The sequence below is a fragment of the Chaetodon auriga genome, chromosome 13 (assembly GCF_051107435.1).
Source record: "Chaetodon auriga isolate fChaAug3 chromosome 13, fChaAug3.hap1, whole genome shotgun sequence".
NCBI classification, from domain to species: Eukaryota; Metazoa; Chordata; class Actinopteri; order Chaetodontiformes; family Chaetodontidae; genus Chaetodon; species Chaetodon auriga.
Window position 1 is genome coordinate 7130744 of NC_135086.1, and position 26706 is coordinate 7157449.

General features: G+C 42.2%; 1 protein-coding gene across 1 annotated transcript; it reads right to left on the reverse strand.

The window, feature by feature from the left end:
- Positions 1–585: 585 nt before the first annotated feature.
- wnt10a (wingless-type MMTV integration site family, member 10a) lies at positions 586–25624 on the reverse strand. The gene is made up of 4 exons (XM_076747660.1): positions 25563–25624; positions 23593–23858; positions 17504–17877; positions 586–2911 (listed from the first exon to the last, which is right to left on the reverse strand). The coding sequence occupies exons 1-4, from the start codon at positions 25622–25624 to the stop codon at positions 2348–2350; spliced, it is 1266 nt and encodes a 421-aa protein (XP_076603775.1). The 3' UTR covers positions 586–2347.
- Between the last annotated feature and the right edge of the window lie 1082 nt (positions 25625–26706).

Consider the following 26706-nt stretch of genomic DNA (forward strand, 5'->3'; position numbering starts at 1 on the left):
TAAAAGACGTTCCAGTGCATACTGTACCTGTACCTAATGCAGCATGCTGGAGATTTCATGTTTCCTTTGCGACTAAAATATCACCTCGTAATTGCGTAATCCACAGTGGAAAAACTGTGAGGAAGCTGTTATTCTTCTACCATTGCAACATAACTCATGCAAAATGAAGAAATAATAATAACAGCTGAAACGTGTGCGCCCATAGGATGGAAGCTAATGACCTCTGAAGTAACTGTACCATAAATATGCTAGCATAACCTAACTGAGGGATTCATCATCATTAGCATGATGACAGCAGCTGACAAAATAAACATAAAACTGTTCTTTTACCAAATACACTGCTTTCATGTATTTTATTATTCATCACATTAAAGCCCCTACTTTATGGCCATATTATGGTCTTTCTTTATTGTTTTACAAATATTAAGTTATCCACAAAAATAAAATAACTTAGATAATAACCATATTAAAACATAAAAATACATACATACATTACATTTATGACATGAAAAAAAAAATGCATATTGCTGATATCTCCCAGAGTTTTCCTGGACACAGTTCTGTATGTGCAAACTACTTATCAGAATCAAAATAATCTGTTAAACTGGAAACAAAATTCCAGGTTTTTTCCTCCCCTCTGCTTTCAACATAGAAACATTTGCTTGAAATAAATTACACTGTCTGATAAGGAGCCTCACTCATACAAGTTTCTTGAGACCAAATATGATCTTCAGTATGCACGCAGGCAAAAATCTATATCAGCTTTGTTATTTATATCCTTTGAAGCTGACATCAGATTATCCCTATTCGCACACACTGAAGAAGTGTGAAGGTGAGTGTGGATAAATCACGAGAAGCTTACAGTGTCGCACACAGTACATTGCACCACAAAACAGGAGGATTGATGACAGCTTGGGATGTTTATAGTGTGAGGAACTGGAGCCTGTTCATGTGCACTCAGTTTCCTGAGGCACTTGAAATTTATTGATGGTATTTGTGCAGCGTGATTCAGCTTTATTTACAATGCTGTTCAGATCATGCCGAAGATGAAAGCTGTACTTCAGTTAAGGTCTACTGTGCACTGCACTGACAGTCCTCTTGCATTACATACCACACACAACACAGACACAACATGGAACATTCTGGACGACCAATCGCTGGACGATGTGCTGTGTTTAAGGAAAGCCGTAATATTCAGCTGTACAAGCTCTTGTCAGAATGGTATTCAAAGAGCAATTTTCATACGGATTCACAAAATTAACCTTACAGTGTGGGGCATGTGCTCGTTCTTACTCTATTGGAAGCTGATTTGTGTGGATTTTATTTCAACACCGTCTTTTAGAGGGAAGGAAACGGTTTCACTTGCAATCTCAGGAAACCACAGCAACAATCAGACTTTCAGATCGGTCTTTTGATCGACTTCAGCCTCTCTGATTCATCATTGCTGTAACGCCCTCCTTTGCAGTGGACATCATTTAATATAAAAGCTTACCCCTTTAGTCCAGTCTGTCTTGGGATTTTGGACCCCCTCTCCGCCTTTATTTTTTAACCAAAATGTGTGAACATATTCATTGAGGGGTGTACCACTGTTATCAGGGTCACACATGTTGCTTATTGACTGCTACGTCTACAGCTCAGCCAGACAATCCTCTGATGTATTTTTAGGTGTAACGTGATAGTTGCTATAAACACTGAAACGTCTGAACTGCCCTTGAACAAGGCACTAAATCCTTAAGTGCTCCAGGTGTGCTGTGCTGTGTCAAACCCTGTGAATTGTGAATCCTGATGTGTGAAAAGATCTATATTTGTCCCTGTATGTAGTAGATCGGAGACATGGCAAATACTGTGTAACATGACTGTGGTTATGCTGTAAGTCATTGTATACGTGACGGAGGGACTACTGTAAAATGCATGGCCTGTTTGGAAAACATATCAGATGTCTTCCCCCGTTTTTTTTAAGTCTCATGGGACGCAGACAACAGCCTTTCCACCTTATATATTGCTGGTGCTATGAATGCAATATTATTTTCTTTCTGCATGCAATCTACTGCTTATTCTCAACTTCCTCTTTGTCTCATGAGGAAAGCAGCAAACATCTCTGAGTTGTGGCAGCTTTAGACATCTGCTGCATGTGCGCACTCTTTACCAACATGCACATCTGTCTCTCTGCTTGCTCAACTGCTTCACACTCTGTCCTCACTCTTCTGGAAAACAGCAGTCCACCGCAAAAAGGTATGGGGCACATATATTACAGTCATATTCCCCTTTCAAATGAATAGTCTTGATTTTAAAAAGTCTCTTTTTCTTTGTTTTCTTTATTGCGTACAGTCTTTTAGTGTGTGTTTCTTCATTTGCAGACACTGACCCACTCTGTTATCCTGCACTCTTCGCACACCACATAGCAGCACCAGTGAAACTTGCAGTTGCAGCGTTCGCTCCGCGTCTGCTGCAGGATGTTGTGGCCTCTCCCGCAGCACAGGCTCTCACAGTTGTCCATGCCAGGGCTGGTCTTGTTGCAGATCCGGCCCTGCGTGCCCGCTGAGTCCGACCCCAGGTCCCGCTCGCAGAAATCTGGCGACTTTTCAAAGTACACCAGTTCGTTGATGCTTGGCCGCCGCCGATGCGTGTGGTGGTGGTGATGGTTGTTCTGATGGTGGTGATGGTGGTGGTGGTTGTGGTGGTTGTGATGGTTATGGTGGTTGTGGTGGTTGTGGTGGTTGTTGTGGTGGGAGTGGTCGAGCTGTCCGGTGTTTCGGTTGTGAGCCTTGATAAGCGTGGCGATGTGGAAGCGCTCTTTGAGGATTGAGCCCACCACCCGGAACTCTGGGGTGACCTGCCAGCAGGTCTTCAGCTGGCAGCTCCCCGACGTCCCGTGGCACTTGCATTTCCTTCTCATGTGGTCGAGCACCACCTGCGAAAAACACAGACGCAGACAGACAAAAAGAGAGAGTGGGATGGAGTGAGGAAGTGAGAGGAGGGGAAGGGGCAGAAAATGAGAAAGATTAATGACTCTCTTGATCACTGGGTACATTTGAAGTTTAATATATACAGTTACAGAGGGTTGCAGCCTGTATGTCATATTTCATACTGGCTTTACTCGTATTTATTTGTTCTTCTAAGCAAGGCATCATTCCACTGCAGCGAATGACACATAGTGCCCTGAAGGAATATCGGTCCCGCATTTAAAAAGCCAGGTGGTCTGAGCCTGTTGTCAAACATACTGATATCAAATAACACAGATGGATGCAGGCATTACCCAAACAGCAGTGTCATTATTCATCTTCTGGTATCAGGTTATGACTCCAAGCATGACGCACATGTAGCGGCACATTAAGAATCAGAGCAGTGCAATATTTACATATTTTCACTTTAATGGTTTAATGCTGGCCAAAGGAATCACATGGGTATCGGCAGTCAGTGCTATCTCACTGTAGGCCCTGATATAGCAAAGTACTACAATCTAACTCTTATATAGGGTCTTTAAGGTCATCAACACTGCAAGACCTTCTCAGGCCTTGCTTCTCAGAAGCAGCACACACACACAAGTACACCCCACATGGCGTAAACCCTGTCCATCCCAGTCATATTTCCTATACGTCTGCATGCGTGCATGTATTTATGCGTGTGCATGTGTTTATCAGTCATCACCTGTGCTAAACTTTCAGATCCAATTACCAAAAGGAACACCAGGCCACCCAGAGTACTGACAGATGCTGTTGCTGTTGCCGCCCCTATCAACACGCACACACATACACATACACACACATGCTGGACACTTGCACAATTAAACACATTCCACACATGTGCTAGCAATAATGCTAATCTCCGTAGAACAAGCACACACACACACACGATATGTCTGTCACTCACTCACTGTGTCATCCATGCAGAATGAGGCAGAATTGGCAAACGACAGGTTTGACAAACTTGAGGAGATGAGTACAGGACTTTTTTGAAACAAGGTATGTGTGTTTGTTTGTGTGTTTGTGTGTGTAAGCGTGTGCACTATGTCTTCATGATTGTGTTTACTGCCTATATGTGCCTATAGTTGAAGTGTGTGTGTTTGATCCTGTAAACCTCTTCCTGCTTTGCTTAACAACATGAAACTTCATGGATTATTTTATTTTATTAAATTACATAGATTCATTCAGACCCCTCCATTTTTTCAAAGAGCAGGAACAGATGTGAGAGGCAAACTAGAGATGGGAAAGATCTATTGTGTAACTATTGACTGAGACAATCGAGTTATCCACTTCTCCAAAGTCAAGGTCAATTTGAACTGATGCCAAAAATCAGATACTTGATTTCCTGTTTTGATCACAGATTTCTCAAAGGAAGCAAGAACCAGTGATTGACTACAGCAAATGATTTGGTTCGCATGCTCTGAGGCTCCATTTCATGCAGCACAGTGGATTTCCCCACTGAGCAAACCTTGAAGTGAGTAAAGAAGGAAAAAAAAACATGTTTCCTTGTTCTGGAGCATGAATGAGCAGAGAGGTGCATGAGGAATAGTGATAAATGGAGCTACTTGACTCATCTGTTTGGAATGAAGAAGAGAAAAAGAGCAGCAAAAGAAAACACCACCGAGCCAAAGTTAATAGTGATCAGTCACAGTCTAAAAAAAGCAACGAAATCAAACATAAACGTCACGTGACTGTTGCAAAACCTGTGGAGGAGAGACGGTTATAACACAGCAGTGAATAATACCGTTTTGGTTATGTGAAAAGGTGATGTAAGTTCGGGTTAGATTATGTAAATATTAGTTCCTTACTTATTCAGACAATACCAATCTATCATTAATATTTTTATGTGATATTAAAATATGTTTATGTTACCATCACTCATCAAACCTGCCACTAATTAGGAACTCATGTAATGTTCAGAACATTAATGCTGCAGCTTCAAGTTAATCTTCTGTATTATGACAATTACGTAAAATAATGCAAAATATCTTCAGCCCCTGCATCGTTGCATGTTTTGCTCATAATGTGTGTCAGGATAACAGAAAGTGACTGAGAAGTATGCATTTTGGATAAACATGGTTCCACTGTTGTTGAGAGAGTTGAAAACAAAGTTGAAAGAAGCTGTGATCAGCGGTGAGGAGATGTTAGAGGCTGTAAGACTTTATAGTAAACAACATTATAATAGCTCAAACAGCACTTGCACTGAGTTCAGATTGCAGTGTTTGGTTCAGTTTTTACATAGAGGCAGAGGCAACCCCAGAATCACAAACGTGCTGGCCTTAAACACACAGCAAAGTCTGTAATCATAAAACTCTCCAACCCACTTAAACCTTAAAGAGACAAACTGGCCCTAGGAGTCATAATTGCATCCACATTGCTACTGTTTGAGGGTACATTCACAGCAGGAAAGGGGCTTCAAAGGACAGTAAAACAACTGCAAATACAGTCGAAACGTGTTATTTCTAATGACATTTAGTCATATTTATGCAGGGAGAAAATAAAAAGGCAATCTTTTTCGGGGAGATTATGAACCACAGCAGCAAGTCTCAAGGTTTTTTTATGTATCAGAGAAGTTTACATAAGATTTTCCTGAGGCAAGAACAGCATATGGAGATGATCTCACCAAAACTGTCATGCCTACAAAACCATCGCTTTCCACTAGTACAGCATGTCTGGCTTCCATACCTAATGTTCAGAATGCAGCAAAATGCAATTGACCGCAGAAAACTCCTCCCCCGAACAGCGATTGTCCAATCAGAGTTGAGCAACCATAACTGTTAAGCTTTGGATTTTTCCACAAATGCAGAAGCAGTGTGTACAGGACTGTAGTAAGAGCGAAACTGCATTTTAAGAGTTCAGAAGATGATTTTGTTTTAAGCCTTTCCGAAACCCAAAACACGAGTGAAAGCGTTAGGAATGGATTCAGCTGCTTGTTTGTCCGCTGTAACATCAGATTCAGCTGTTAGCGTGTCCAGCTCACTATCTTTCTTACGTATGTTATGTTACTTCCAAGGCCAAGGAGCTCATCATTCAACACATTTTGTGGGGCCACATCACCAAAATTGGGATCAATAGACTAACAGTCTACATCTAAGTTACGAAAACACCATTCACAATCAGCATATCTACTGTATAATCAACCCTGGAGTTGTTTACATATGACTAATTTGCATTCATAATTACATTGTGCCGACAAACGTACACATATAATCGCTGCCCGGATGACATCTGAGTGAACTACAGTTATGTGTAGTCCTGGAGGTGGTGGGGATGGATGGCGGCTGTAGAAAGTGCAGGACTGCGCAGGACTCGTGTTGCCAGACTTCAGTTAGACATCATCCTAAAAGACTTTTCTCTTAAAAGTGGAACATACCATTATACAAACAGGCATGTAAGCTGAACAGCTCCATGTTAGAATGAAATCCAGCCCATCTCACAGTTTCAATGTTGTTCCAATCAGTCAACTCACAGCTAAAAAGACAGCTAAAGTTAGCTAAAGCATTTCAGCTAGCAAAACTCAAAGTCGCTCACTAAAACTGAGAAGTGAACTTTTTTACCTGAAATCAGGGACCCATTGTTTCAAAGAGTTTTAAGTGATAAATCTTCAACCATTATAATTGTGAACTGTATGGGTGGTGTGCTAGAAAATTTGACGAGCGTAGCAACAGTAATGTGCCACTATAATGCTGCATCCTGGAGGTTTGATTTATTCTGTCTGACACAGCCAGTTAAGTTTACAACTTGTAGCTACCCAGTTAACGTCCATCCTGTTAACCAATGGCAATGCCTGCAACAGCTTCTTAGATTTAAAGAGCAATACCGCATCGTTTTAAATCAACATATGTGCCTATTCGTCGGCGGAGGAATACCATCTGTGAGCGGTGTGTCAGGGTGGATTTATCTACTAAACACACGAGGCATGCTGCACACCCTTCGCTCTGACTGGGCAGAGCTTGAAAGACATTTGCAGGTTCCTAAAACCTCAACAAAAGAGCGTCACTGCGGGTGATGAGTACTTTGTGTGTGGGGGAAATGTCAGATATTTTTTTGACGTGTAGTTGAAAGGCAAACAGAGAAAATCCAGCCCCTTAATGGGCGATAGGAAATAGAGGATCTGTCTGCTCTTAGAAGTGGTCTGTCAGAAGGTCTGTGACATGTGGAGAGCTGATCCATATAACAAAAGAGCTGGGGGAAACACTCCTGAGGACATTTTGTACAAGAGGAGAAAAAGAAAAACATTCATAAATGGGCGCCTGGTTTAACTTAATTTAATGGAAACGCTCTGACATTTTAAAATTTATATTAGATTATGTGTTTTTAAAGTGAAAACCTTAAGTGAAAAAATACTTCTTTAGTCTTCTCTGATCTAACATAATGGACTTCCAATTACTCTTTATGACTTTTTGACTTTTCCAGTAAGATCCAGACTGATTCATTGATGATCAGATGAAAGGTTGGGATTTTCTGGTTTCTTCCTGTTCCTTCTCACCTGTACCTGCGGCTACGGCTGCATGTAACGAAGACGAGAGAGAGAAAGGCAACACCGAAAAAATGTTGCCTGTCTGTCTCTTTCTCTGTGTTTACGATATCTAACGTGACTACTGTGGAAAGAAATGCAGAAAACTGGTGCGGTGATTTATTGCTGCCTTATTGTAGATCTTGAGAATTAGCCCTGAGGACATGCGTGGCCCGGCGGAGGAGGGGCTGGGGTGGTGGAGCTGCAGGGGAGGGTACAGTAAATGCGGAGGTGAGGGGAGGGGAGACGAAAGCAGAGAGGAAAAGAGGATGACATGAGGCGGAGATGATCTTTGGATTATCTCTTTGCTGTCCCGACACTGCTTGATACACAAAGGCTGTTTGTGTGTCTGTGATGGTGTGTGTGGGTGTTAGCACAAGCCTCCCGTCCATCCTGCCGAAACTCTATCTAGGCTCATTCATCATGTCCTGCTGCTATTAGCCATGCAGATTAGATCATAATCAGCAGCCCTATCTAACCTGCATCAGCTGTGATTGTCTTGGCAATGTGAGCAGGGAAATATACAAATACTGTACGTCTCACACAAGTCGAGGCACTTCATGCAAGCTATAAAAAGCTTGCTTGAAAGGAACACTTTGCATAACACATTGACTGTCAGCTTCGGTGGTGCATGATAATGTGTCCAGAGACTCGGCCGTGGCTTGAAGTCTGACTTTGGGAAGAGTAAAGTAGGTTAAACGAGGAAAAGAGCTGCTGCTTTCTAGATGAAACAGTGATACAGTTGGGGTTAGTGATCTGAACGCTATGTTCAAAATGTGTAATACCGGATAAAAAGATGGAAACCTGCTAATACTCTATATGCTATTCCATTGCTTCCATTGCACATACACTTGAGACATGTTATTGCTTCAAAGTCAATGGTGGACCACAGTTACAAACAAACATCTGGCAAGTTTTAATTGGCGCAGAGCGTAAGACAGAGGCGTCTATAAAACAACCCCAGACAGAGATCAAATACAACATGTTGGTGGCAGATTAGGACTGCAGGCTACATAATACAGTAGACTGAGGAAAAGTACAGCATGCTGGAGTGCAGCAGAGCAGACTACCGTGCAATGAAGTGGACAGAGTAAACTAGAGATCAGAGCTGACAGAGTCTGGCCCTCTTACTATAATGTCATGCTGAAAATGGGTCATTAAAGAGAATTTCGCCTTTACCAGAGAGCAAAAAGCAAGCAGGTAGTTATTTCAGTCTTTTAATACCTTTTTCTTTTCTTTTTTTCGGTCTTTGAATGAAAAAGTATGCGTCAATCTAATTTTGTTCACACGTGTTTAACACATTCCTTCGAGCAGTAGTCACTGATCATAATGATGATTGTCTCGAACACACAAACTTAATGAGTTTTTCATTCACAGCATGCAAGTGCTTGTTGCAGCCCTGTCATCATAATGAAAACTGTGATCAATGGCCGCAGTATGTGGAAGGTAAAGTGTTACCACTCTTCTTTTAGCCTGATGTTACACCTGATTTTTTCATCCTGACTAGAACCTCAAGATTCGGCTGAGTCAATACTGAGTCACAGTGGTAATAACGGATTTGGTGATGACTTACAGCAGAGCTTTTTTGTGGAGGGAAAGTCCTGCGCCATCAATCTCTGATGGAGGGAAGCAACAGCCAGTGAATAACAGGTAACATGAATAACAGGAGCCGATAGCTGTCTGTGCTTGTAATTACATTAATGAGGATTCCCGCAGTAGCAATAATATGCAGTACATTGTGCTCCTCATGTTGCTCAAACGTGCGGTCTCACTCTTGTATAATCTTATATTGTGTATATGCACACAAGCAGGATGAGACGTCTGTAATAATGTATTTAGTGTAAAATGCTTTCATTGTGGTGTCAGTGGTAATCCATATTAACAGTCAGCGTCTTTTGTAATGTGAGATTTATAGTGTGTAATACAGTAAAAATGTTCACCGTGTGGAGGTACGCTGTACAAGTACATGTATAATTTATTCCTCCATGTTTTTTGGGCGCATTGAATTTAATCGTTGGCCAATCCCTGTGTCATCACCACTAACCACTTTTGGGAAAATCCTGATCTAATGTCTATGTGTCCCACAAGCGACCCTTCTTGATGATCAACAGCAGACTAGTCTGCATGCTGCCTTGACTTTGTCAGTTCAAAGAAAATCTACTAAAGGACCTTTAAAGCCAAGCAGAAAGCCAAGGCGATATCAAAGCACACAAACAAATCCCACAGCAGCACATTAAGCCCAGACATCACTTTAAACAAATCAAACGCCTTGCTTCAAAAGAACAGTTAAGCGTACGCAGACAAATACATTACGTGCACAGTACACGCACGCATGCAAACACAATGACGCGCGATTACTGAGCGAATGCATATCTTCAGTATGCAGTGAGAGCTACATTAGCCCAGTGTCTGTTTGTGTGTGTGTTTACTCACTGTTAATTGCACACAATGTCCACAGCTCTCATTTCGAGACTCCAATAAAATGTTATTACCAGCGTAAGTACTTCCACCTGCTGAGCTTTTACTACAAAACATTCGCCTCTGTGTATATTTACGTGTACGTGAGGGAAAGAGTTATGAGGACCGAGTGGCTTTGAGTCTACATGTGTGCAGACGCACATGCATGTGTGTGTGTGTGCATGTGTGCGTACAGTATGTGGTGGGTCAGATCAAATGCTCTGCATCTGCACTGTCAGGACTGTGGAATGCTCTGCACACCACTGATGATATGAAATGGCCCCTGAGGAGCGCAGGACTAACCCTGCACTAATGCTGCTATTTTTGATCAAACACACTTTGCTTTTCGTGTGGGTTCTGAGTCAATGAATTAACGTGAATGGGCTCTCCAGAGCTGTTTATCATCGTTCAAGAGTTAAATTAGGCATAAAAGGATCCTAGGAGTCCCACTATTGGTGGTTTGGATCGAGCTAGAGGGGGGCTGCTGCTCTAAATTCATTATGGTTTAAATCACTTTCACAGTAGGTTCGGTGCTCTGGTGAAGCAATGTCGTGCCTTAACACGCGCACACAGAATAGGTCTTCTATTGCCTGAAAACATCATCCTTACAAGCATGTGCAGTTTTCCAGTTTGTGACATGTCAGCTCAGTTCAGGTGAGGTTATTTCACTTCTGAATCACTCCACTCTTTCACCACTGAGCATTACATGCAGGACATTGCAATACATTATCACTTGGTGCAGTAGGGGCCGGCGTTAGACGTGAGTGGTATCTTTGGTCTTTGTGTGGAAGCAGTTAGTAATTTGGTGAAGAGCCTCACAAAGCTTCACCTTCCCTTGATGTTTGGCTATGGTGGCTGGGTATTCAAAAGCCAGTCCATCATATCAAAGAGGAACTGGCCATAGAGGATTCAGCCTTAGACTCTGCGTCACAGCATACACTCACATTTCTATTGCTGCTATTTTAGTCATTTGTTGATTATCAACAAATATGTCAAAGTAATATTGTGCATGAGCAAAATGGGTCATTTGCTTCAGCTGCAAAGATTGCACAAAATACAACTGCACTGAATGCACCTGACATGGTCTGAGCAGAAACCTGCCATTCTTAGAGATGAAGTGAGATTCTAGGACTGTTAGCAGAGCATTGTTATGCTGTGATTTATATATTTTTCTCCGTTTTCCTGATCTAACAACAAAGGTGAGAGAGGTCAAAAGCTCTGTATCTCCACATCTGCAGCATCTTCACTAACGTGTAACTCTGCCCACATGGCCCAATCCACTCAGAAATATATCACATTACAAATAATAAAGATGTTCTTACTTTTGACTTTAAAACCAAACTGTGTTGAACAGTTGGATCATTACTGGCGCACTTCCTGCTGCACCTCCTTTACGCACTGTGAAGACCACAAAGACTCAACAAAATACCAAAGACACAAGTGCCATCATGAACACAAGCCTCGAAATGATGTGGAGAGACTCAGGGCAAATGTCTCAAATGTTCAAAATCAGTTCCCAGTATTGAACAGGAGATTGAAATGCATATTTTCCTTTCTGAAAAAGGGGTCTACTGTCTCTCCTTACTCCCCTTAAGTCATGCCCTGATTGTACGTTGTAATTACTAGAAGACGCTTGCCAGTAACATGGAGGACTGTTGCATAGCCAGCACTGTCACCACCTGCCTAATGAACAGACAGGATTCAACAGAACCTCTGCATGGCTGTAAGCTCTGCAACATGAACGCAGGCAAGCGTGCCAAGCATTTGTTTTGAGGTGTGCTCTGTAAGCGATTGAGAAGAACGCTCAGAAAAAAAAAAAAGAAAAAAAAAACTTGGCTAAGAAATTTACTGCCCCGGTGAAGTGTTTCCATGTCATAAGCAGCCACTTTAAACATGTAGTCTGGCTTTTAAAACCACTCTTATTAACTACTGAACAGTAGTGTGTGTTGGTTGACTGCAACAACACCATGACGGGCTGACTTGTGCATCTTCACAGTGAAATTAATGCACTAGTCCAACAACCTGTTTTAATTCTTTTAGAAAAATTAAAGAATTAGAAATCAGTTAAATAAAAACTTTTTGTACAGAAACTTTCACATTAAATAGAGCCATAGATATTAAGTTAGATGCTTTGCAGTGTGTTTTCACATGTTTTAAAATTTACTTATATCGAACCACATAAAAATTTATTAAATCTATTTTTAAATGTTTTACTTTAATTTTTTTTCAAGTGCAAACAAGCTGCAGGTGAAGCTTGAACTTTCCGTACATTTGATGTTAGTGATATGCTGACATCATATGTAAATAAACCTCCCCTCCTGCATTAATGTCTTGCGCCTCCTTGTATACAGTATTATTTCTGTAATCAGTCCTGCTGGAGAGACGCTGGAGGAGGCAGCAGGAGAGGGGTAAGAGGGGAGGGAAGGAAGGGCGAATCTCTTTCTACTTTCCGCCCCGGTGTTTGAAGTCTAAAATCTTTTGCAGGGTTTTAAACATCTGTTTCCAAACTGCCAGCAGCCACTAATTAGGGCTAAAAACAAGACGGGACGTCGTGAGAACCCTGGGGTGGGCATGAGGCGACATGCACACCCCGCTAAAAAACCACCACATTCCTCTGCTTAAAGACTACTTCTCTGAAAGGGGGGAGTGGGGCAGGGGGTGGAGCGGGGCGGAGGGAGGTGAGGTGGTGGTAGGTGGGAGGAAAGAGATACGGGAGGGGTCGGCATTATTTTTGAGGCCCCACCTGTCAGTGTTTTCTGTTTGATTCTAGGGGCCGTGTGTGTGTGTGTGTGTGTGTGTGTGTGTGTATTTCAAGGTCTTACAGGGGTTTTGTTGCGGCTTTCTGTGCCATTTGAAGTCATCAAGGTGCGTGGTGCTTCAGACTATAACAGCTCTGCAGTGACTCATGCTAAGTTCAGTGCTTCCTCCCTCTCTCTCTCTCGCTCTCCTCTCTTCCTTTCCTGCCTCTGTGCATTACACTCAGTTCAAGCACTGATCTCCAGCCTGTGGTGAGCTCCAACAAGTCAGCCAGACACCTCTAAGCATCTCTGTGTAAACAATGGTTTGGTATTGCATTGAAAGCTCACCCTAATTTTATACCTGCTCTCCATTTCTTCAACAATGATGCATAGCCAGATATATCAGATAAGTGAGTAGCTTTGAACCCTACCAAGGTCACCGGGGGTCATCAAGCTTGCGTGAAAATGCGAGAGGTGAATGCCAAGAGCACTGGGTGTCATTTAGTCATCGCCGGTCGTAAATGGAGGCTTTCCCAAAAACGAGGTATAATCTCTTTGATGTTGACGACTTTGAGTCAAAGTTTCTGTTGTTTGATTGATGCTTCAGCGTGCTTGGCTGGAAATCTGCAGCCTGGCACACTGGAAACAAAATTTATTGTGAGGAATCTGAGAGCCAATATATAGCCTTTCTGAATATCCTACTGGAAAGATCAAACTGTGGATTAAAATAAAGCTGAGTTTAGTTTGTTTTCCTCAAGCTGCTGTTGCTCCTCTCAAAGTTTAAAGGTTGTTTTGTACATTTTCTCATTTTGAAAGAGTTTCTTCAGCTGCCAAATAGTGGAACTGGACTGGATTGATAAGCTTGTCTGTAATGCACTGAGTTTAATTTCTGACAGTATATCATTTGTTAACATTATTTACTTTCTAAACTTTGCCCTTAGCTGACACTGTGCCTTTGAAATTTCGCCTCCCATATGACAAGCTTCCATGAACTTGTTCTGTCAGTTTTTATCTTAAATCTTTTCTTGCCCATCAAATTCATAACTCGTCTCGTCGGGTATTTTTTATCGCGCACTTTTAGCCATTATACTGCGACAGAGTCAAAACCAGAAGAGAAGCACTGGCTTGATTCTTGATTTCAAAACATGAGCAGTGGTGTCTTTCTTTGACAGCCTGTTGCTAATCTGATCTCTGTAATAATCATGTGTCACATGTAATTGAGGTTATGATATATTATAATACGGGTGGCAGTTAAAAAAGAGGCTAATAGGCTAATTGGTGGATGAGTCATCATATCTCAGTTTAAGTGTATTGTGTAATCAGCAGTCAGTGACAATGATACATAACCATCTCTGCATGCCATTGAAAAGGTTGAGGTTGTATTTTCTTGGGTAGAATTGGCAGCCGGTCAAAGTTGGTGATTATTTCAACACTAATTTTTGCTTGATTAAAGTAGCTACATGTAAGATTTTTAGTTTAAAATGAAAAGACCCACTAAAATTGGCAACAGAATGTGAAGAAATAACAGTTTTGATGTTATGTCAGACGTCTATGTATTGTGTTCCAGAGATATCCACTGAAGTTAGCATGCTAACCCGCTAGCCCCGGCCCGTCCTGCCCTGTAACACCACTTTGTACCTCAAGAGGCCATAGTGAGTCGCTGTAGCACCCAGTCTGCCCTCAGTTCAACATGAGGGGATGAAGAAGTAGCGCTGCCCCAAGGGCGTATTCTAACCACCCGCTCCCAGCAAGAAACCACATTTGGCAGCAAAGAAAATAAGTGATAGAAATAGCAGCAAAACAAGAGATAACATTGACGCTGCTTTCCACCACTGGTGGAGACAGCTCTCGGCGAGTAAAGGGATGGCAACGTTTCTTCTAACCTGGTCAGTAACCCACTGTTAATGCTAACTTTGGCTGTTTAGCGTTAGTTTGCAAAGGTAGCTGGTTATGGGAGATATGGGAGGGCCGGAGTATTTCTTTGTTTTGTACAATAAGGGTGGATACCCCAACTTTCTGGTGATACCCCCAGTTGTTTAGAGTATGAATTCAACAGGTGGCCAGTTCTTACATATAGCACCTTTAAGCTTAACATGGTTGCACTTTTCACTTCCTGTTGCTACTTTGCATAAACCATTATTTTGCATTTTTTACATATTAGAGCCTCCACTCCTATTCATAAGAAGAGCCGTTTCAGTGTCTTGCTCACGGGCATTTTGACAGGATGCACAGCTGCAAAAGGGCAAACCAACAATGGAAGACAAAACCGGATCAAACCTGGGGTGTTTTGGATGTGTGACAGAGTACAAGTCACTCCGCTGCCATCCGAGACTCCAATTATTGGAGAGCACGAGGCCTCCAGAGGTATGGCAGTGTGAAGCTGCCTGTTACCAAGTTTCACAACTTTACTCCGGCCAAACAAAAAGAAAAAAATGTTCCCTTTCCTTGACTCATGAACTCATTACTACTTATGTCATATCAGCCCCCACCCAAAGTTTATAAGTCCACAGCATTGATTGGAATTTATGTCACCAGTTCTACATCTGTGACTGTTTCTACCATTACAGCTACTGCAGGGAGGCCAGCTGTTGTTGAGGTCGGCTGACGTGCTCCACATTTGTGTTTTGTCTGCATAATCAAGGAAACCAGAAGTAAACTGATGGAAAGATACAGGCCCAAATTACTTAGGAGGAAACAGGGAACAATGAGCAATTTACGGTCGCTTCTTGTCTCTGTTCCCCCACAGTGCTGGATATCGTCAAGGCTTATCACTGTCATTTACATCTTTGCCCAAGGCAGAAACCTCTGTGGGAAAGCCAAAAGAAATCATGCTGAGATTTTAATTTAATATAACTTTTCAAATGGCTAATTAATAGAGTAGCGTTTGATTTAGATCTAAAAGAATAGCTGACCCTAAAATACCTTATTTAACCTTTCTTTAAAGTCAAATATATCTTGCTCTATAACAACAATGATGCTGATGATGGTTGTTTATTATATCATGGGTATTTTGATATCAAATATCAGTGTACCTACATGACAAACAAGAACATTCTGCTTCTCAGCTTGAAAGCTAAAGGAAACCATATATGGAGCCTCCTGGTATTAAGACCATCATGACGACCGCCATCATAACAGACCAAAGTTAGTCCAAACTGGCAACTTCCCCAATCTGTCAAACAGAGACTGACTGATCTGTAAATGTTTTAAGTCCTGGAGAAACAAAAAATGCAGCTAACCGAAGTGATGCCGACAGAGCCGAGCTCTGCAAAGATGCTAACCAGAGTAACTAAATGACAAAAAAATTCAGCTGCGGAAAAAATACACCATCAATAGCAACCAGTGTAGCAGCCGCACACGTTGCATCTACTCCATTAATAAGGTTGTTTTTCAAATAAATCCTGTTTAGGAAAAAACAACTTCTGCCACAAAAAGTGTTTGAGATGGAACCTCTGCAGTAGTTACTGTGTGTTTGGACAGCATGCGGCTGTGGCTGTGATGAGATATCGTTTTGCCATTTGTGGCTCATTCCATCAGAATTGTTGCAATAAATACATGGTTTCATTAGAAAAGCCCCATTTTGATTGAAATTGCTTTAAAAAAAACAGATTTCCTGTGTTTGTGTGTACCTGCCGAGGGACAGCAGATGGAAATCTGGTACAGTACATCTCATCCCCTTGTATGAGATTAATATTTTTGTACAAATAAATGTAATAAATGAAACAAAATAAACTATTATTTCGCAAGACATGAACTGCAGAGTAACCATTACTGTGAGTGCAAAACCCTTATAAACACACACACACACACACACACACAGACACACACACACACACACACACACACACAAAGCCTCTGCCAGCAGAAATGAACAGCAGTGTAACAATGACGGGCCACTGCTGACCTAGCCAATAAAATCAGACTGTGTTAGCGTTATCGTTGGCCCAGTAGCACTTGACCCACCCATTCTCCACCTGTTTCATTGTGTAATATGTTTTCTTGTATAAATTATGTTCAAGATAGTGTAATATTTACATTAATAGCAGATGGAGATAAAATGCCGAACAGTGCTTATCTTTCTCGATGCATGGAGCACAGCAGGGTCAGAGTCAACTTAATTTAACCTACTAAACTGCACTTATATGTACAAATATAGTCGTAATAACAGGATACTGTTTTTGCTCAAGATACCTTCTCACACTAAATGATTTTCAATTTAAAGGGACACTTCAGTGAGTTATTATTGCATTTTCAAAAAGTTATGAGAGTCAGACAAGAATGGTCACAGCTGAAGCAGCAGAGGTCTGACCTAGTCCCATGTACGGGTCAAGATAGGCAAACACTTGATACTACATTTCCCATAATGCAGCTGGATAGACCCACCTTTCCTTGGTAATACAGGCTTTCTGCAAAACAAATTGTAAACTCTAATCCAGGGCTGAAACAGCCCTAATGACATCATCAGGGTTATTTTTCCAAATTTTTGAAAGCTACCCTAGAGCCAGAGAGGACATCACACAACGGTGTTTAGAGGCTGAGTTGTTGTCCTTGTGGCAAACAAACTGAACTTGATGTGTAAAATTGGGTGTGTGCCCATTAAATTTGAAGAAAAAGACACAAATTGCCAGAGTAATTGAATGCATCGTGAATTGAAGCTCTAAAAATCACAGAGAAAAGCATTGAAATGTAGGATTTGGGCTGTTGAATATACTTGATATCTATACATTTTGGCTAAATCTCAGAGCAAATGTTGCAATGCTTTCTGTTGCAAGACTAAAATATTACAAATACAAACATTGATATCGCTTCCAATCCCCTCAACGACTCACCTGTCTCCCAACTCTATTATTATGCAGCCTCATGCGGGCATGGATGTCCTTGTAGGTTTCGCGGGCATCCAAGAAGTCCCTTGAGAACTTCTCGCCGAATTCCACATCGGGGCTGCAGCCGCCCCACTCCCAAGAGTCCTGGGGTCCCGGCAGGTCGGCGGGGAAGTGCTCCATGACGCCGTGTACCATGCCCTTCCCCCGGTGGATGGCCTCCAGTTGCAAACGGTGCAGTTTGATGCGAAAGGCCTCCTCGTCCCCGCGCCGCTTCTCGTCACAGCTGCAAGCCTTCAGTTTGCCCATGGAGCAGGCGTTAGCCACTGCGTGCACCACCCCTGCGGCTGCGATGGCGTACGCAAAGGCACTCTCTCTGAAACCTGTGGGGCAAAAGGGCAGGACAGTGGTGCTGTTATATGAGCTAATGTTGAAGTAGAAGGTTGTTAGAAGTGTGACAATCAAATGACATGCAAGCTGGCATGAGGATGGTGTCAATATTCGGCAATGTGCCACGTTTCCTTGAAGAAGCTGCTGTACAGACATTTATGAGCACTATACGATGGTGTTTATGGAAAATGTTAACAAATTTTCAATAACCTGCAGGCAGAACATGCCAGTGTGCATGTGTCATTAACCTGTCAGGTGAAATGAAAGGATTACCAGGTAGATGGAGGATGACACTTGCGAGATAACAATCCAAATTCAGATTACTATGACCGAGGTCTTGTTTTCAAGTGTTTTTCAGCTGTGGTGCATTTTCTATTTTTAACAGAAATAGCATCAGAAATAGCAACAAAATGATTTAATTCCCCTCATTAAAGTTCGGTTGTAAAACTGCTGGATACAACTTTAAGATGTCGTGATTTTCCTTGCCTTCGAAGCCAGTTTAATAACAGCTAAATGAGCAAAGACAAAGAAATCTTTTAACCTCTCTGTTAGCAACATAATGCTTAGCTTGCATGCTTTGTTTCACACATGATCAGTAACGTTGTAGTAAAACAGCTTCCTGTAAAACATTTTGATAAAGACATGCATAAGGGGTTATTCACACTTATAAATACACATGTGCCAAGACTCATATAAGCAGGGAAAACATCTGGGACAAAAGCAATTAAGTGTTCCAAACACTTGCGTACTTCGTCTCTGTGGGCCAGCTGAACACGAACAGACCCCCACCACTCCCATCAGAGGACTCACACAGGACTCACACGCTAAACAATGTGTGTCTCCTTCTGTCTGTCCTACCGCTTATAAACACGTGTTTTGTATGTGTGGCTGTGCACGGTGCTAGAGCCTGAATTTGTGCTGCAGCACTGTGCTAAACATTCCTCCAAGTGTTCCCTTTCAAGAGCTCTTCCATCCAGCCTGTAGCCATTGCTTTTGCTATTCTGGGGTGATTGGCATTTGACCATTGACTTACTTCTTCGGCTGGCTGAGAGGCCTCAAATGCTTGCGTTTGATCCTTTTATCTGTTTCTTTCGTATCATATCTTGCAATGAAAGTTTAGGACCAAACTGTGTGTTACAGTAAGTGGATGTTTTTAGGTTAGAGAGGCTGATTATGCCATACCGCAGCTTTTGCCTTGTAATCACTTTAAATTGGCTCAGACGGACTACTGCATGTAGAGGAGGTGGTTAAATGACTGCGCATGTAATCTCTCTATACGACGTGTGACTGCTTTTGCCTTTACAGCTAAACACATCCCTTTCTCCTCGACAGCAAGTCTAACTTGCATGCGGCACATGTAATGAGCACAACTCTACCGCAACTGATCTGTAATTCAGGGGACTAATGTTACAGTGCTCCTCTCTTACACACACGCACCGGCAATATAAACACACATACACATTCACTCTGTCCGTGTTGATGTATTTCTCTGCAAAAAAAAAAAAAAAAAAAAAAAAAAATCCACATCCAAACGTGGAATCCGTGAATATTGAAGGATGAAGTGCGACAGCAGCACTTGCACTCGTAGCCTCGGCAGTGTTTGTTGTTAGATCTCAGCTTACTGCCTGTGAGCACGGTGCCCTCAGGTTCCATAAAAGCAGCCCCACTGGCAGTCTCTTACTGGTGTAGAAAACAGTGAAGATTATAATGGAAACTTGTAAAGAAAACATGAAAAGAAACCACTTAGGAGTTTATAGCACACTGCTTGAAGGGGAAATGATTCAGGCTGCTTGTTGGAGTCAAATAAAAAGCTATTAACTGGAACTGCCCCTTTTACCACCGTTTGATGTTACTTCCTTATTTATATATTCAAGTAAACTGGATATTATTTTATTTTTGTGAGGTATGATGTAAAGTTCGACACATGCTGGTCTTCATTGCTTTTGTATATGTGACACTGGACACAAAACGAAACCACACGTGAAACAATGCAGGATCATCAAGCAAAAAGTTGAACCAGGCTCAACTTTTTCTGCAACACAAGGTGCCAGATTAACCTTAAACAACAACCGCCTTCCTCCAAGGCAGCCCCCTGCATTGTTTTAAAGCAGGGCTATTCAACAAAAGCCTGTTTTCAGTGTGAATCCCTGCTTAACATCTTGTAACTTGGACTTTAAAGGAAGCAGCGAGCCGACCAGATGCTGGTTGATTTTCAGTTAACAAGTCTGATCTCAGTTCAACAAGCTGACAATATTACCCAGTGCAACATTACTCTGCACACAGTCTGCCTTAAAGCTGCATTAACCGGCTTTTTGTGGCCACAAGAAACAAATAGATAGACTTGTTAGCAAAGAGCTGCTTATCAACACACCCAGCAGATATGAAGCAACTTTAGCCTTCACTTGGAGTTGTCTTTGCATTCACTTGAGCAAGTCCAGTATTCTCTATTTAGCTCCATTTTGGTCTCCACCAACTCTTGAGGGAAATATGTGGCTCTTTAACAGCTTCATGCTCCACTAAAAAAATGGACACAGTGGGTTTTCAGAGCTTTATTTGCTGAAAACAGCTTCATCTGGAAACACGACATCAGTGAGACTGAACCAAAACAGTAAAGCTGTTCGGTCGTAAATCCAAACAATGAGCATAGAGACTCTGAAGCGCCCAATAAAGTGAGGGGAACTGCAGTGTCGGGTGATAATTCTCTGTGGGTTCGTCACTATGAGCAACCCCTGTAACATAACAACATACAACGCACAACTAGTGCTGATATAGTCTGAACATATATATAATTTGACTCACTGACTCACAGTCGCCCCCCCCCCCCATCCTCCCACCTTGACCACACAAGGTGGTAGGAAGTGAGAGGGATGGCACTTAGGCACATCTTTATAGGTAGAAATCCTGTTTTAGCTCTTGCCCTGCTCTGAGCCGGGCTCTGCGGCGCAGGCCCCCGGAAGACTGGGAACAAATCAATCTAACAAATAATTCACCGGCTGCGGCACGCCCGGCTGAACTGATGGCAGAGGAAGTGACAAAATGAATTAAAGATTCAAAGGAAACTGTCACTTTGTGTTACAGAAACCGACTAAACAGGTTTATGCTTTTGCCGCCGAGAGTTGGGAAAGTGCTGAGAGCAAATTCACAAGCACTTGCACTGGCAAGGGAAGTAAAAGCATTAGGAGCAGCCCAGCGAGGGAGGACGCAGACACAGTGACAGAGAGTGAGAGAGGGGGAGAAGGAAAGTCAGAAAGAGAGGGGAGATTCTCCTATTTCTGTCTATCCATGTCTTGCCTGACGTCCTCTTTAGCCTACTTTTTAATGCAAGCTAAACGGGAATGAACATGGGCCCATAAAAGTTATCAGAATCCATCAGCGGAGAGATACGTGGCAGAGCCAGAGAGGATCCGAGCAGCATCCGATGTAGTAAAATTAGACACCAAAGCAAACACTGAGATGCAGAGCCCCTATTACACAACTCAAAAACTTTGTAGAACATCAGAAAATTTGAGGAAGCTCCACAAGAATATTTGAGCAGGTGAAGTTCCAACACCCAGAAAGTGTTTCATTTCTATCACTTTCTCTAGAAAGGTCTCGTGTCTCAGCGTGAGTGCTGCTTTCAGGCTTTTAAAAACATAGATAAACTTGTCAAAGTATATTAATTACACAGAAAAAATACCAGTTTGGTGCACGATAAGCCTTGTGTGAGACCAGGAGGTTTATTTTTCTATGGGCAGTTACATTGCAAACTTGCGTTAATCTCCACAATTCCATCTAATCCATGTGTGCAAATCTCTGTCAATGAAAGCACTGCCCTTTTGCAGTAGCTGCACGCAATAATGGCTACAGCACGTTAACTTGTATCAATTTTTTAGCTTCTGCGGAGCGGAACGTATCAACATGTAACAGATGAATCATCCGATTTAAAGAGGTTGTTTATGTCGGTGGTTTGGAGTTTCTGCACCCGAGGCAAACCAGGGATGCCAGACAACCAGCAACTGCCTCTACTAATAATGACAAACAGCCTTTCAATGAGTCAGTGAGGAGTGAAAGTAAGACCAGAGATGTGTAAGCATATAGTGTAGTTAACAGTTTTTTTTTTTTTTTTTTCTCAAGTCACCACAGAAGCGACTGGATTTAAAGTCCTCAATGAGAGTTACAGAACTTTCATGATTGTATTGCACACAGATTAAGGAGAACATAAATTATGGCAACACCCCTCAAGGAAAGATCTGTCGCATTTAATCAGTTCATTTTTTTTTTTTTATGATGGGGAATTCCATCAACAATTCAGTGCCACTGTCTAACTCAGAAATGTTTTTTCTTCTTGCTCCTACGATTGAATTTTTGAGCTTCACCGTGCAGAGTTTGACGCGGAAAGGATGTTTTCACTTTCGTCTGCTGTTGTGACACCACAAACCGTTTGGAAGCCAATCGCGGTCCAACATTCATCTTAAACAGGTGCGATGTGGAAACTTGAAGCCTCCCATGCGCAAACACTGAGAACAGACTTGTCGGTAAATGAGACATCTCCTGTGAACTCATTAGACTTTTGAAATTAGAGATATTTGCGTAATAACAGAGTAGATGTAATTTTAAGGATATTAACAAGATAAAAGAACGTCTTTTGTACAAAAACCAGATCAGAAACACAGCATTAGTTAGAGATCTTGGGGATCTTCAAATTAACAGATAGGTGTTGTCGTAGCAAAGCCAATGCATTACAATACTTAATATGAAATGCAAGAGGCGCCATTCGAGCAGTGTGATGCACCTCATGCCAGGGTGCATTCAGCTAGCAACATTTCAGAGCCTTGTTTGTCAGCCGTTTCTAAAGATTTGGATGCAACAATTGTAAAGAACTCAAGACTCAAACTACCGACCACACTCTGCTGTTCATCCATCCAGGAACTCTGGCTACTAAGAAATTGATGCCTTTTCCAGTCAATAACCTGGGATGAGTCCATCTGAAGGCTTCCCAACTCGAAAGATCCTCTTTCATCCTTTGTGGCTGACTTGCAAAGCTCCAAGCACTACAAAGCGTCAGAGAAAGCTGATCTGCATGAGGTTTGGTAATCTTGAGGTGACTAACTGCTTTTGAAGTTACCTGCTCTTTTGTACCGGCTTTTGAGAAGATACAGGAAGGTGGTTAGAAAGTAGATACCAGTCTGCTAGTCACAATAGACATAGCCAAACCATTTAGAGGGCTCCATTCCTGCAAGATAACGCTCAAGAATTGTATCGAGGGGGAAAATGACCCCTTTTCATAGTCTTTTGACTGTGTATGGAGAACAATATTGCTTGTTTAGGACGTATATCTTCGTGGCAACTAATCTGTCTAAGCCCGACCTTTCAAGGTATTCTATCAAAGTGTGTTTGAGGATGAAACCACAGCTTGTTTGAAGGCCAAACTTTTGAACTGCATGCCTGTACTCCATTGTTTTCTCCAGTAAGTAGCCTGTGGTGACATCTTACCTCTGTAGCCTTCACCTCATTGCCCTAAAGGTGCCTTGTAAGTTTTCTCTAACTGGCTTTTTCTTGTTGCATTTGAAATTGTAAATCTACAAAAATTTGCTTTCCCCAGTGCTGTACCTCAATATTTTAGTGTGAGAGATGCAAAATGGTTACAACAAAGGCATATGTGAATTCAATTGAAATTTTACCGTAGGCCCATTTCTGCGGTGTAGAGTATGGTGACCATAAAAACTGACCTCTTTTAAAGACTATGCTGTCGTAGGGTATTTTGTTCCTAGTCTCCAGGCTGGAGCAGTTCCAGCGGTGCCCTCTGAACTGGTGCTGGCACTCATGGATGGCAATCTGGATTCCCTGGATTGCTGAAGCTGTCACGTCTGGGTTACGCATGCACACCTCCAGCTGGCGCCGCGTCAAACCAGGCAGAGTCAGACACACCGTGTTGGCATTCAGGATCGGGTCGATGTTGGGGAGCTTCAGGCCCAAGATTTCATTGGAGTCTACCCTGCATGGAGCACACAAGTCAGGTTATTGACAAGACAGATACAGGTCAGAAACCTTTTGTCTCTGTTCTTTTCACTTTTGTCACATGTAATATCCCTGACAGCATTTGATGGGTGTCTCACCAACACCCAGTTTCCACAGTACCAAACAGACGCCATGACTTGATGGATCCCATTCCTGCAAAACCATTTTCACGTGCTAGCTGTTTAATAGGAACATGCATTCTCACATATATTTGTTTTTCATTTTATGATCAAGCAAAGTTGTCACCAATATAAAAGAGTTTCGGTAATGCCTACTGACACAGAATGAAAAGAAAGGGTCCAGTGGGTGGTTCTAGAGGTATGTGGGTACATACTGATTCTAATGCACGCTCCAAAACCTGCAACAAACTGCATGCATTTAAATTAATTAAAGCTAAATTCAAGTTCTTCCTCTTGATCTTCCCTTTGAAGTTGACTTAACTGTGCAAGGTGATAGCTTAAACAGTGGAACAGGTGACTTAAATTGGGGGAAGAGGGGGCAGCACCTACTTTTTTGGCATGAATCCCATAGTTATAGTAACAGTTTTAGATATACAGCAAGAGAAAAGCAACTTCCCGCTCTCATACTATCAAACCACCTCAGGAAATCAGTTGGCATGTAAATTCAGCGACTTGTTAGCCGTTAGGTGTGTCTCTGTACTCGACTGTCTGCTGCTTGTGTAGCAGATCAATCATGTGAACAGCAGTAATTCAGCTGACAGCGGTCAAAGCTCTTTTCTACTTCACAGAGAAACGGTAAGAGCAATAACAAGGAAAACACAGGCTGCGCTGATGATGGCTTGAGCGCTGAAAGGTGCCCCAGCGCTTTCTTTTCATTATCATTACAAGTAAAACACAGGCTGTGTGCCTCCGTGTTTGTATGACTGAGACACACAAGTCAGGAGCATGTATGGCTGTGGGAACACACACACACACACACACACGCACATCAGTTTACACACATGCTCAAGCACACCCCGACAAGCACACACAAATTCCAGGTGTAGGGAGGAGTGTACAGTAACACACACACACTCTCATGCCGCTGCAGAAACTTTGCATACAATTTCTTTCAGTCGTTTAATTAATGTGTGTAACTTCAGCACGTTCCTCTTCTGCAAACCTCTTTATCAAAGACTTTTTGTGAAAAAGCGACCGGCAGCTTTGCGCTTCAAATCAAAAATGCTACTTGCCAAATGTTGTTCTCCTGCATGGGGTGCCCCGGTGGCATTGCATGTTGAACTGTAAGGCTTCTGTTGCTACCTGTTGTGTTTCCTGCTTCGAGAGTAGACCTGTTTCAACAACTCTCTCTCCAAAGGGCAACTTTTTATTGATTGGCAACATTGTTTGGGAATGCATGGGAAGCAGATAGCAGGCAATAGAGCTTAGTAATGTTGTAAAAACATGGGCCAATGTTTCATTCTTTAGTGTCTTTATTCTATGTTTTTGTATGTTTAAGCACAAAATCAAGGTTATTTAACTTTTGATTGCATGAAAGAAAGCTGAGTTTTATGTTGTTCAAGCAAAAAAATTATTCAATTCCTCTTGATAACCGATAAATGGATTTAAAGCACACTTTCATATAATGACGAACCAGAGATGCTCTTTAACTCTATCAAACCAACACAGGCATGAACTTTTCTTAGCCTGAATTCAGACATAACTCATTAAACTCAACTCACCTTTTATCCAAGAGACAGATAACCACCAAGACGCATGTTATTCTGAGGACCGAGTGTTCCATTTTGTGCCTTGTAATTATGAAAAAAAAAAGAAAGAAAAAAGTTTTAAAAATAAAGAGACAAGAATTTAAAGTCCCATATTCCGCCTTAAAGTTAAGGGAGGGCAAAAAAAGGGAGAAGGAGGTCAGGTCAGGTCCGGCTAAACGTTGGCGCTGGACTTGACAGCTCCGACGACCCCGAGTCCAGATGTGCCAGCCAGCGGCGGGATTCTCATTCAAAAAGAAAAGTTTCATCCACCTCTCAACTTACTGAATGGAGGAGGCTGCTACAACTTTGAGGAAACGCTAAGTGTTGTCTCTCTCACACACATCCGTACACATCCCGGTTATCCCCGCCAAGGTATTTGCATTTGTGTAACATCCGAGAGAGACGGCTGGAGCCCGATAGGCGCTCTAAATGAAGTCAGCTTGACTAGTGATGTTTCGGTGCGCACCGATAGTCCTCTAAACTGCTGCACTTAGCGCTCCGCCAGCCCACTTTTTTGCGTCAGCCAGGGAGTAGGAGAGCGCCGAGGGAGGTCAAGTGCCTCGTTAAAGCAGGATAGAGATCCTTTCAGATAAGGAAAGCAGAAACACTTAGCCTGCGCCCCCTGTGAGGGAGAACATTTATATCCACTGGAGGAGCGATGCTGAGGATGAGGATGATGAAGTAAACTGTGGAGAGTGTGTTGCAACAGTGGACAAGACGTTTGTGTTGGTTTGAGATTTGGTTAAAAACATGATGATGATGATGATGATGATGATGGTGGTGAATTTTAAGAGGAAGATTACAGTGCAGAGAGGACCGTTATTATTGTTATTATTCTAAAAACCGTAGATTAATGATGATTAGTTCATGAAGGTGAAAGACCATTAGACAGCTGTTTATCCTCAAATCACGCCATGATTTTCAAATACTGTGAGCGTGTGTGTGTGTGTGTGTGTGTGTGTGTGTGTGTGTGTGTGCACTGATACACTTTTCCTGTCCTTTAATGACAAAAAGAACCAACAATTAACACAAACCAATTCTTCACTTTGAACATAAATTCTTCATTTCAGAGTAAATCTTCTTCTTTGGCACTTCGGTCACCTTCAGCCTACAGCGA

Coding starts and splice junctions, on each gene's coding strand:
- wnt10a (XM_076747660.1), bottom strand. CDS start 25,624: ATGGAACACTCGGTCCTCAGAATAACATGCGTCTTGGTGGTTATCTGT. Junction 23,859..25,562: donor ATCTGTCTCTTGGATAAAAG/GTGAGTTGAGTT, acceptor TGCTCCATGCAG/GGTAGACTCCAATGAAATCT. Junction 2,912..17,503: donor ATAATAGAGTTGGGAGACAG/GTGAGTCGTTGA, acceptor TGTTTTTCGCAG/GTGGTGCTCGACCACATGAG.